The following is a 13,020-nucleotide window of genomic DNA, read 5'->3' on the forward strand; positions in this document are numbered from 1 at the left end:
CTACAAATAGCAATGTCAACTGGTCACTCACACCGTTCGTCTGTTCTGGTGAAAGAGGCAACATTGTAGATGCCAACGCAAATAAAAAGCTCTTTCAACATGGCCAGTCAAAGCAGGGAGTCCCGTATGAAAAGAAATGCACTTCACATAACTTTTTAAAGAACAACGAGTGGAGCATTCTGCCTTCTCTGGTATTTGTATCCTTAAGATTGCTTGCTAGAGATTATATAATCTATCTTTTATTGGCTAATTAATCACCTCCATACAATTTATCTGATCACGAAACAGGAGAACATGAACAAGTCGGTTGAACAATTTCAGAGTTTAACCCAGAAAAGCACAATCACTTTAAATCAGAGTTACAGTAGGATTAACATAATCTTAGACAGATTTGGGGACTTTGTACTTGGTGTGATTACGCTATGTACTCAGTTTACATGTGTTTTACCAACACACCTATCATGAGATCTAATTAGTTAAATTGTTCCCAATTGGAGGAACAATTGCTTGTTGGAGGTTGACTTAACTCTGAAGCACAGCTGTATATAAGAAGTGGACATAGTCATCGTGATGTCACCCTTTGGTTTGTGGACTGATGTTTTGAAGCCTAAAAGTTTAGCATTTTGGCCGTCGCCATCTTGGACTACAGCCTTCGCCTTTTTGCACCATTTTAAGACAACAGAGATGTAGATGTCTCTGGAGAGACCTGTCAATCACAGTAAGCCCCGCCCTAAAGCATCCCCTGCTTTATGGTCTGTTTGACTCTAAATGGACCATCATTTACTAAATGAACATCATGCTGTATTGAAGAAGACTTGAAACTAGAGATTGAGACCATAAACTCATGTTTACAATGTTTACTGAGGTAATAAATCAAGAGAGAAGTAGAGTCATTTTCTCATAGACTTCTATACAACCAGAGGAGTCGCCCCCTGGTGGACATTAGAGAGAATGCAGGTTTAAGACATGAAGCTTTGGCTTTTCAGAACTGGAGGTTGCCGCCTGTTCTTAACACTATAATTAATATATTATGAGACCTTATGGTTTTTCACTGAAGCCCAGGAGAAGCGTTCTGAATTCAGTCCAAACGGTGCAGCAGCTGACAGTAACTGCAGGTAGAAAACTGAAGGTAAAGCCATTTATTGGAATTACCTTCAGGATTACCAGACCACCATAAATGTCCATGTTTAAATGGTGATTCAGGACTAAGGAGATTCTGACTCAAATGTACAGTTCTTTACAAAAAAAAAAATCCACTCAGCTTTTCCAAAGGGAAAGGGCAAAGGTGCCCCGGCTGATGATGCACGACTGGGCTCTGCCTCGTAGGGAAATGATAGATGAGCAGCATATCACTGTAGGGGCAGAACCGGTCGAGCTTTAAAAGTCACCAGTTAAAAGCTAAAAAATTAAATGAATACATTCTTAAAGGCGTTTTATTTTGGGGGCTCCAGCACTGCAGACACATCAGAGACCTCTGAGGTAGACGAGGGAATAGAAAGTTAGAGCCAGTAAAGTCGTACTTTTACAAAGAATACAGTACAAACAAGTGAAGGAGTCTGTTGACCGGCAGAACTGCATTCATCCATCTGACTGAAACAAGTCCTGCCTTTGATTCTTGTCTTTCAAAATAAGACAAAGCACGATTAAAAACTTTACTCCCACTGAGCTAATACTGCCACTCTTGCTTGCAGTGTCTTTTTTCTGATGTCCTTTCATCTAACGTTCTTAAAAACTTCAAACATACAGAATTACAGTTTTTGCTACATTGTATGACAAGTTTTGATGTGGAAAGAGCTTTTCAATGCACCTACATGACCGTTATCTCATATTCTGTATCATTTGGATGTGAAATCTATCTATCTATTTTTTTTTTTTTTAACAGGCTCTACAGTACAGTGAACTGCCAGCAGCACCTTGCGACTGAAACACTTTCCGTCTGCGACACAATAACAGAGATGCTACTTGTTGTTCAAGCTGTCATTGCATTTCTCCGTGCACAACGCCCGGAGCTGCCGGGACACATACACATACATTCAACACACAGCTTATGACATGACAGCTCCTTCAGGGCCAGAGAGTGCCGACGATATAGGCCGGAGAGATTCTGCTACCGGCTGCACAATTCAGCATCATTAAACACCAGCAAATGAAAAGCAAAGTGTGTGTGTGTGTGTGTGTGTGTGTGTGTGTGTGTGTGTGTGTGTGTGTGTGCGCAAGAGTATGAAATAACAAAACAGTATGTGTGTGAGTGAATAATAAAGAGGGATTGTGCCGATCTAAGCAGGCGAATACTGTGTGATTGAGTGAGATAGTGTGTGTGTGTGTGTGTGTGCGTGTATGTGTGTGTGTGTGTGTGTGTGTGTGAGAAAGGAGCAGCAGCTGCAGTCATAACCCTCAGCAGCAATGAAGAAGAGTGTGTGTGTGTGTCGCTTCGTATTTACATATATTTTCAGCCAGTCGCCTCTTGTTTTACGCCTTTACTCCACTCCGTGTGTGTGTTTGTATGAAAGTGTGTGTGTGTGTGTGTGTGTGGCCGCAGTGCAATCCAGATCAAATCTCTGCTTGAAACCTGCTGAGGGACAAATCTATTCAGTTCTTCATGGTTTTTGGTGTCCTGATGCTCACAAAGAGGGAGGAAGAGGAAGAGGAAGAGGAGGAGGATGGGAAGCTGACTCATCAGCTGCCAGTGAAACAACAGCAGAGCTAATCACTGAGATGAGAGTAGAGGACACACACACACACACACACACACACACACACACACACACACACACACCTGCAGCATTTAGGACTAACTAGTGTCGATTAGGTGCAATAAGCACTTCTCGCCAACAGAGGGCGCTCCGTTTACACAGAACGGGCGGCCGCATAGCGAGAGATGTGACAAACGTGCTCAACGGCACTTCAGCAGTGACTTGAATCTGTTGCAGGGGGAAATGCCAGGTGAGCAAAAATGTACCCACAGGGTCAAAGGGCAAATGTGACAGTTTTCCAAACACTTGGAGATGTTCTCAACACCAATTTGCAGCCCTTCGGTCGCCAGATTTTGCATATCTGCCGATTGATATATATATATATATATATATATATATATATATATATATATATATATATATATATATATAAATGAAAATTGATTTAGCAGAATCAGAGAGATTCTCTTTTTTTATTCCATGCATCCTGGTGCCTACGTTACCCACAATGCAACTCAAATCTCCAGCAGAAATGAGGAGAAGACGAACTGCTGAAGTCACTTCTTTCTATCTCCACACCTCCAAATCTTTTCATTACTTTGACTTTTAGTCTTTTGATCCAACCGACGCCGACTCACGTGACATCACATGAGGCCATCTAACGGCCTTCACACGGGTTCTACCGTGTTTGCAGAACTCAACACCCGGGAAACGCAAAAACAAGATGCTCACAGTTTACATCGGCTCTCTTCTCTCACAATAATTAGAATTAAAAACGGGGAAAAGTGTGACAGTAGACTTTCACACACACACACACACACACACACACACACACACACACACACACACACACACACACACACACACACACACACACACACACACACACACACACACACACACACACACACACACACACACACACACACACACACACGTATATGAATGAGATCTACTTGTGTTTTACAGCCTGTTTTGATCCTGCTGTGTGTCCTCTACACAATCTAATCTCATTATCATCTGCCTCACACACACACACACACACACACACACACACAATTATTATCATCACCACCAACAGTGCAGAGAGAAAGGTGGTGGAGGGGGAGGGGTGGTGGGGGGGCGGGGTGTTCACATGGATCCACCCCGTGCATCTAAACGCTGGCATTGATTCACAGCAGAGTGTTTGTTGTTGTGACGATTGTTCAGCGATGCAGCATTTCTTCTTCTCTGTTTTACTTTCCGCCTCGCTGCCCGACACGATCAACGCTCCTGAAGACAGAGCGTTTGAGACCAGCCTTCAGAATCACATTTCCAGCATTTCAATTCATGTTTCCCTATTTTTGGGCAACGATGCTTCAGGCTGCTATATGGAGGGTTTACCGTTACTATATTTTATATAATGTACCATGTGTATCATTCGTCCCATCAGAAGGGCTCCAGGGAAATCGTAATTTGGGGGGGGGCAGTTGTAAGCTGCTTCTATCTGATGATATTAAAGATAATGTGATGACGCTCTGTTCTAAACTCATATTCCTTGAATTTGAAAGGCAGAAAAAGCTCGTTCATGCAACGTTTCCTTTGAAACTGAGGCCAATTCCAGCCGCTCCACAGGTGTTACGGCCTCATGCAGAGAGGTGTGGTGAGAGTCTGGTGCTGAGGTCCTGAGTTCAGATAGTGTGTGAGGGGCTGTTACACAGCAATGGGTCTCATGCATACGCATAACAGGAACGTTTCTGATCAGAAGGGGAAAATATGACCCAAATTTCTTCCTTTATTATTTATTCCCGTCTGGAAAAAGTTTAATCCTGCAGATTCGTGGCGTTTCTGTTTATGGTTCAGAACCAACCGTAAAGGGTTCACGTAGCTTTATTTGAGCATAATCATAAACAATAAAAGAGATTTTAATAAAACAGTTCTTGGAAGCACTAAAATAAGCTCAGCCGCACCAGGGATGAGCAATATCTGGTTATTTCTTGAATAAATGATGAGACTGCCATCTGCAATCAGATCAATATTCATCCCGCATAAAGCTAGAGCACATATTCTGAGAAAGTCTCTTATTCGTTTATATTTTCAAGATATGACGAGAACATGAGAACTTGCTCCGGTTGCTTCTGTCAGTCAGTATGTTGCATGTGTCTGTTCATAAGACGAAGGGTTAATAAGCCTTCTGATCCTCTTCTGATGACATCCAGGTCTGTAACAGCGCCTTAGTTGAGGCAAGCGGACCCGGATTCATTCAGTCAAAGTACGGGAGCATTAGGGACGTTAACATGATTACATCGTGCGTGATCAGAGGGATTTCCTCAACAGTTTCCCGATTCAAAGGGAATCTCTTTGAACGTTTGTCCGCTGAGTGTTGCTGGTGAAACTTACTGCGACACTTGGCACAGCGTCCCTTGTCGTACTCCAGCAGGTCCAGGGCCCGGCTCCGCTCGCTGACCGATCGCCGCTGCCCGCTCTCCCTCAGCCGAGCGGCCTCCTCTTTGGCGAACACCCCGAGCTCCTGGGTGTAGCGCCCATACATCTGGAGAGCAGAAACAGTGAGCGTCATTAGCACGAGTACTTGATGTGCACACACACACACACACACACACACACACACACACACACACACACACACACACACACACACACACACACACACACACACACACACACACACACACACACACACACACACACACACACACACACACACACACACACACACACACACACACACAGTGCATCAAACACCACTGGTTCTGCAGCTTCTTCTCTAATCAAATACACTTTATATAAGAAGTGGACGTAGTCATCATGACGTCACACATTGGTTTGTGGATGTTTCGAAGCTTTGAGTTTGGCAATTTCGCCGTCACCATCTTGTTTTTTGCAACCAGTGAACAGGAAGTTACCATATTTGGACTGAGGAGGAGTGACATAGAGACACCGTCTGTATGGTAGAGACCTGTCAATCACTGTGTAGCCCCGCCCCTAAAGCATCCCCTGCTTTATGGTCTGTTTGACTCTAAATGGACCATCATTTACTAAATGAACATCATGCTGTATTGAAGAAGACTTGAAACTAGAGATTGAGACCATAAACTCATGTTTACAATGTTTACTGAGGTAATAAATCAAGAGAGAAGTAGAGTCATTTTCTCATAGACTTCTATACAACCAGAGGAGTCACCCCCTGGTGGTCACTAGAGAGAATGCAGCTTTAACACATGAAGCATCGGCTTCACTCGGCAGAACCGGAGGTTGCCGCCTCGGGGGACTTCTGGACAATCCTAAAGGTCAGAGGTCAGTAAGAGAATAAATTGAAAAAGATAAAAGATGTCTTTTTACTTTAAGGATACACACACACACACACACACTTAACTGTGACCCTGACATAACAACCCCAATTCTCAAACATACATATTCTTAAAACACACACACACACACACACACACACACACAAAAAAGACGTCAAGTCAGCGGTACATGAGACAGGAAGTTTTGTACGCTGCCCAGACACCGGCTCCCCGTTTCCCATGATGCTCCTGGGTGGTGGACAGGAAAGGGAGGGGGGGGGGGCAATACCGATTTCCTCTTGGTTGCCTTTAATGACACAGCAAACCCGCCTCACCGGGTCAATCGAGGTCAGCGAGGCTGATTTTGAATTTGCTGATGCCCAAAACTTGGCTATTAGTATTAAAAACAACCAAGTAACCGCAGAGACTCCTGCAGCCGGAGGAGCTTTTTCAGCTCAGACTGTTCTGCACCTCCTTTGTCTGCAGAAACATTTCTTTTCTTAGGATTAGAATTTTGAAAAACAAACCAAAAAAACAACAACACAGGTATGAAGAATTTGATTTGCGGCATTCTGAATTCATGTAACACCTTCTATTCAATCAGTCCTTTAAAAACTGATTGTGACAAAACATTGCACACAGTATATCTGAACTAGATTACAGCCGTGACTCTGCAAAGTCCAGACCCTGTGGTGCAGCTGAAGGGGACAGAATAGGCAGTAATGTTTTTAACTGCACTTGCACGTCTCAGCGACGAGGTTTTCTCATTTTTAAATCTTATGACTCACAAGCTTCCAAATGCATGACATTTACCATCATTCTGTTTGAACGTGTAACAGTTTTGAAAACCGTGTGTTGGCAATTGAAAAATGTGCTGCAAATATAAAGTGGTTTGCAGTTGGTGGAGTACGAACTAGAACAGACTTCATGGATTTTTGGAAAATGTGGTCATCGAATGAATCGTTTTTTTTATTGTTTTTACACAAAATGCAGAGTTTGGTCCACATAGACTTCTGTTTCTGTGTGAAGAGTTTTGAGAACGTTACTTCAGTTTTGACTAATGCATGTTAGCATGTAATGAACGACGATTGTGAGCTAATTGTGTTGAAGAAACTAGTAAACTTCATCAAATAAAAACTGATCATATAATATCGTTAACGACAAAAAGGACTTGAAAACATTGAATCTTTAACTCTGAAAATGAAATGAACGAGTCATAGAATGCTTGGTGCTTGGTTTTATGTATTCAAGGTAAATACCTTTTTTTTGTGCGTGTTTTTGAGAACTAAAAAAAGGACGACAAACCGAGATGAAGTTGCCTAAATGTGACAAATACTTCTGACCTCAGAACTAAGACAAAATCTAAAAATAGCTGAGAAAATCCCTACTAAGCTGCATGGAGAGACGAACCCTCTATGAACGGGGTTGGGCTATGACCTTGTAATGCACGATGTCCATGTCACAACAATGGTTTACTTAAAGCCCGGCATGGTTGTGTTTATACAGCAAAGCAAAAAGGTACCAAGCTGTTTCCCTTTCAATAATCAAATGTCCAGGTTCACTGAGTTTCTGTGCACGTCAGGATAAAAACGCTGGAAGCAGGCGTATACTTTAGTTGGAACGTGGCCCCTATGGATAAGTGTTTTGATTAAACAGTGTGTGATGCCATGCACACAAACAAGAAGACTGCTGGCTATTTTTAGCCCAACACACACACACACACACACACACACACACGTAAAAAAAGTTTGTGGAAACCATAAATCTCATAGTTCACTGCTGTTTTATTGGGGTCAACGTTCGCAGCAGGTTGACTGACGGCGGTACGGGTTTTTCATTTGCAGGACTGTCAGTCAAAACAGAGGATTTAGGACATTTACCTGAGTAAAGGTCGGGTATTAATTCACAGACGGGACGGGTTCAAGTCAAACTGTCAGAACACATGTTTGACGAGGCCTCGTCGCAAACCATGCTGTGAAAAGCTCGACTGCTGTACGGTCCGTATCACACATGCTTGGTGTTCGTTCAGCTTTGTCAATTGTGACATTAGGGTCAATAAAAGCCCAGCAGTCTCTGGTTTCAGCTCTGACGTGGTGACTTTGACTACGTTTACATGCACACTCATATTCCACTATTATTCAGAATATAACAATATTCCGAATTTGATATGTTTCATGTAAACATTTTCCGTTTGGATATTCTGAATTAGACTGAGAACACTTTCCGATTAAAACATGGGATATTCGGGTTTTGGGAGCATTCTTTGGACACGTATACAGCTCATTAAGAACATGCATCTCAATAGGGGTTTTTTAAGACACACGGCCTCTTTCCCGTTTACGACCAGCTCTGTTGTTCACAAACCAACTAGGCAATAGTTTGCAAATCTGAAGTAGAGATGCCCAAAAAGAAAAGCCTGCATTTCTGGCGCAAATATCTCAACGCAGACCTTTTCCAGAGGGTGGTTGATAGAAATGAAAGAGGGAGGCTGAGTTCACACGGTCCAACAAGTCAGCCCAATGATGAAAAACTTGATGCAAAGAAGAAGCAAAAACGGCACAAGCGGATCCCGCGGTGCAACTTTTACGTTCGGGCATCGACCCGCCAAACAGTCGAGAATTGCGTCAACACGAGATGGCCCCGGTAGTGAGGATGCGGCATTAAATGTTAAATCGGAATCTGCACGGCTGCATGTAAACGGGAATATTAGTGGAATATTCATTTTCATTGGCCATGTAGGCAGAGTTTGAACGTCTCCCTGAAGCTCTATTTTTGTTCTTTAAACAACTTCTATCTCTTACTGTGTGGATAATTTAATGAATCAACATGAAATTGTGTGCCATTTCCACAAGTCAATCTCCATCCCCGACCCCTCCCCCTCTCTGTGACAGCAGGCTTTTGACCAAACTTCTGCCTTCAGACAACACTTTGGTACGACCTTATTTATTTGAGGCTTATTTGAGTTCTTTACAGATCACAAGGGATGTGTTCGTCTCATGTTAGCATTAGAGAAGGATTATAATTACTGCAACATAGTTGGGCTGACAAGATTTAGAATTAGAAAAGGGAAACGAAAATTAGAAATAGAAAATTGGAATTCATGCCAAAGCAAAGTAAGTGACCAGCCTTTCACACGTTGGCCATAAAAAGGCTGCGTGAAGCCGACCACTGAGCTTGAAACCCTTTGTCATTCTGCATAATACAAGCGCTTCAGTTCGTCTCTTATTGTGAAAATGTTGATTTCTGCATATCAGAAGTGAGCGATGTGCCTCCAACGTTCTTTATGAAAGTTCATTCATGAAAAGTTTCTGTCTTTGTGTAAAAAACAAACAAACACATATGGGTCCGTTCTAAGATGAGCACTTGACCCGAGTGTTAACCTCTGCAGAGCGGTTTAAAAAACATCCCCACTGACTCAGGCTTATCGAAGGATCTCTGCTTGGAACAGGGGGCTTAACCGAACCAGGAAAGAGATGATGGACTTTTCTGGAAGGGGGCAAGAGAGCAAAGCAAGGAGAGGTATCCCAGCGTCTGTCAGGGACTTATGAGTTGGCACAAAACTCTTGAGTTTAAAATCCTGGAGTCAAGCAGCAGCGATTCCTAGTACTTTAGATATTATGATATTATGTTTAGATATTATGGATTGTGCTCATCAATTCTGGTTCTCACTGAATCCTGTTTCCAATTTGTGACAATCAATTCCGCATGAAATCCTCTTCTTAGACAGACTTCCACCCTTGCGTGAAGGTATTTCATGCAATGATTGCATTCTGCTCAATCATCAGCGCCTTTGTGCCGTGTTTAGGCTTTTGAGACACAAGGCAGGTGTAAAAAAACTTTTGTGCCCCCGTAGAATCAAAACACAGTTGGGGATCAAAAAGCTTAGAAGAGAATCTAAACACTTGATGAATCTGGTTCCAATTGGAAACCATTCCTCCATCCCAAACCCTGCTCGGTAGAAAGGATGAATTGGCGGACGAGCCTCAAAATACCTCGACAATTCCAAGTCCAATGTGGGAGTAGGAAAGGAATGAACACAAACCGTGGGAAACGGAGGAAAAAATCAAGAAGGGAAGCATTTGGGGAGCGATTTGGGGTTTCCGACATCAAATGCTAACCGCCGTTTTTACCCAAGATGCCATTCTGCATGGCATTCTTGGCCGCATTCATGATCAACAACCCTAAGTCTTAATTAAGTAAGGAGGACTTCAAACGCGAAGGAAACTCAAAAAGACCCGAAAACAAGGAGGGCAGAAATAGACCTTCTCAGATGCAACCTCGTCGAACTCGCATCTGAGCAAAAGGAAGAAAACAAAACAGACCCATCCAGAACAAAGGCATTACTGCTTGAAAGCCTATCATTATGTTGAGCGCAGACAGAAACGGGCGTTCAGCTGAGCATGCCTGCCTGGGTTAATTGATCCCAGACGAAGGGGTTGTCCCGCACTCATTGTCCCGGCTGCAGGTCGGCAAAACGCGAGGGCGCATCGATATGAAGGGCACCAGTCGCTGTGAAGATCCAGGAGGACTATGAAGCAAGATGCATACAAAATGTTCCTTGTTGCAAGGCCATGAGACAAGAATTCCACTTTAGATATGCAACATGGAAGGAGCAACACGGGTCAATGACTAACTGACAAATCTGTAATTAACAAGTGACCGTTTTTGCCAAGACGAGAACCATAAATAAGCCTCAAATGTCGAGCGACCTTGTTTAATGACACGTAAATAACAGGCGAGATAAAAGGTGTGAGATAAGTACCACCTGTGTCCTTGACCTGGTTTGCTTATGCAATGGAGTCTTGCAGAAGTTCTTCAAAGGGTAGGTCGGAGGAGGGAGGAACTTATCACTAGGTTTGAGATAGCAACTGAATATATTCAAAGTGTTGGCAGAGTAAATTAATCCAAGTATGTCTTTTACATTTATGGACATATAGACCAATAGATGACCCAAGAGATGATGAAGCTCTTGGACTTGGGAAGTTGTCAGGAACTTAAAGAAACAACCGTGTTTCTAACTTTACTACTACGCTGTTGCAGAAGTTTCAAAAACTCAAAAGTCATAGAACTTTCTCTACACTCGGGGGGGGGGGGGGGGGGGGGACAAGGATGAGAATACAACAGCAGCAGGGGATAAGAAAAGGAAGTCCTGTTTTATTGATAGGAACAGTCCAGAGAGGGAGAACAAGCCAAGAAAAAGAGGACAGAGAAACACTATACATACAAAGGTCCTGACTGTCTCCGGGAGCCAATCACAGAGCTCAGCTTGAGCCACACCCCCCCCCCCCCCCCACTGGTTCAGCCACTCAGAAAGGTTAATGAGTGAACCAGCAGATCATTGTAACAGTGACACACACACACACACACACACACACACACACACACACACACACACACACACACACACACACACACACACACACACACACACACACACACACACACACACACACACACACACACACACACACACACACACACACACACACACACACACTCACTCCCTGGCTTGATTGTCCTTAAAGTTGAACTGAAACGAAAACCGTTCTTGTAAAGAAATCAGTGAATACAGATTCTTGATGTTTTTGACTTGTGTACTAAAGTGGTCAAAAGTTTCATCTGTTTTTCTGAGACGGTGACGGTGACCCTAGATGAGAGAGAATCTTTGGTTCTGACTGATAATGGTGGTGCTGGTAATTTGATTTGAGTTTGTTGTATAATTTTTTTCCCCAACGCCAACGCCAACGCCAACAGGTATCCAACTGGGGATCAATGTTATTAGCTGATGCTAAGTCTCATAGCTTGCTAGTGTCCACTTACCGAGTGAAATACAAACAGCCCGATGGCTCCGCCCACATCTGGTACTTTATGGTTAATAGTACAAAGGTAATGTGGGGCCTCTTGGACAAATGTGTGTGTGTGTGTGTGTGTGTGTGTGTGTGTGTGTGTGTGTGTGTGTGTGTGTGTGTGTGTGTGTGTGTGTGTGTGTGTGTGTGTGTGTGTGTGTGTGTGTGTGTGTGTGTGTGTGTGCTCTTTCTTGTGTGGCATTGCGTGTGGTTCCATGCCAACTACACACAAATCAGGCAAAGCCATAGTGGGGATCACAAATGGGGGAACAAGAGCCTAAAACATAGAACGGGATTAGAGAGACGATATTGCACGCACACACACACACACACACACACACACACACACACACACACACAGAGCTGGCTATAGTCCATGCAGTCAACCCCAAATGACCAACAGCCTCACCGTTCAAGCCCAGCATGTCACCACTCACGTCAGCTAATGAGCTCCCCGACTGTGTGTGTGTGTGTGTGTGTGTGTGTGTGTGTGTGTGTGTGTGTGTGTGTGTGTGTGTGTGTGTGTGTGTGTGTGTGTGTGTGTGTGTGCTCCAGAGTGGTGCAGCGGCAGCAGATAAGATGTTGTTTTGTGTCGGTCTACCTTCCTTTTAAAAACATTCATCCGTACAGTAACAGGTTGAGGAGTTCGATGCACACCTTTCCTGCTGTTTATTTAATGTGTGTGTGTGTGTGTGTGTGTGTGTGTGTGTGTGTGTGTGTGTGCACACTGTGGGAAGGAAGGAAGGAGAGCGAAGTGGAGAGAATCATTGTGCAGTGAATCCAAAGGAGGGACTGTGTGAGGGGCTGAAGGGAGAAAGGCTGAGGAAGGACACTTGTGTGGGACGGAGGGAGGAATTTTACGGTGTGAAGACTTTTCACCCGCTGGAGGTTTTTAAGTTCACAGAATGTCACTGAACACTGCAGCACCTTTGTCTTATTGTGAAGGCTGGACTTCCTAATTCAGAGAAGGCACATTTTAGGGAACGTTACTTCAAACATTGACCCGACAACATCTGCATTTATCAAGAGTTACTGAAGCAACACACACTATATTTAGCGTAGAGTAGTTTTATACAGGATGGTTCACGGCTTTTAGTGCAAACAACAATAAAGATTGCAGCGCAGAAGAAAACCATCCTACTGCTGCTCTGAGTACGCATGTTTATTTATGAATAACTCCCCAAAAGGTACTCG

General features: G+C 43.5%; 1 protein-coding gene across 1 annotated transcript in view; it reads right to left on the reverse strand.

The window, feature by feature from the left end:
• The window catches only part of LOC306701586 (chloride channel protein 2-like), a gene marked incomplete at both ends in the record, with an annotated part of 111,943 nt that overhangs the window by 75,559 nt on the left and 23,364 nt on the right, over positions 1 to 13,020 (reverse strand). Inside the window, one exon of the mRNA XM_079166942.1 lies at positions 5,073 to 5,223. Coding sequence (XP_079023068.1) covers positions 5,073 to 5,223 — 151 coding nt within the window. The remainder of the gene's footprint in view (positions 1 to 5,072; positions 5,224 to 13,020) is intronic.

The sequence above is a fragment of the Pholis gunnellus genome (genome assembly GCF_910591455.1).
Source record: "Pholis gunnellus genome assembly, chromosome: 9".
NCBI classification, from domain to species: domain Eukaryota; kingdom Metazoa; phylum Chordata; class Actinopteri; order Perciformes; family Pholidae; genus Pholis; species Pholis gunnellus.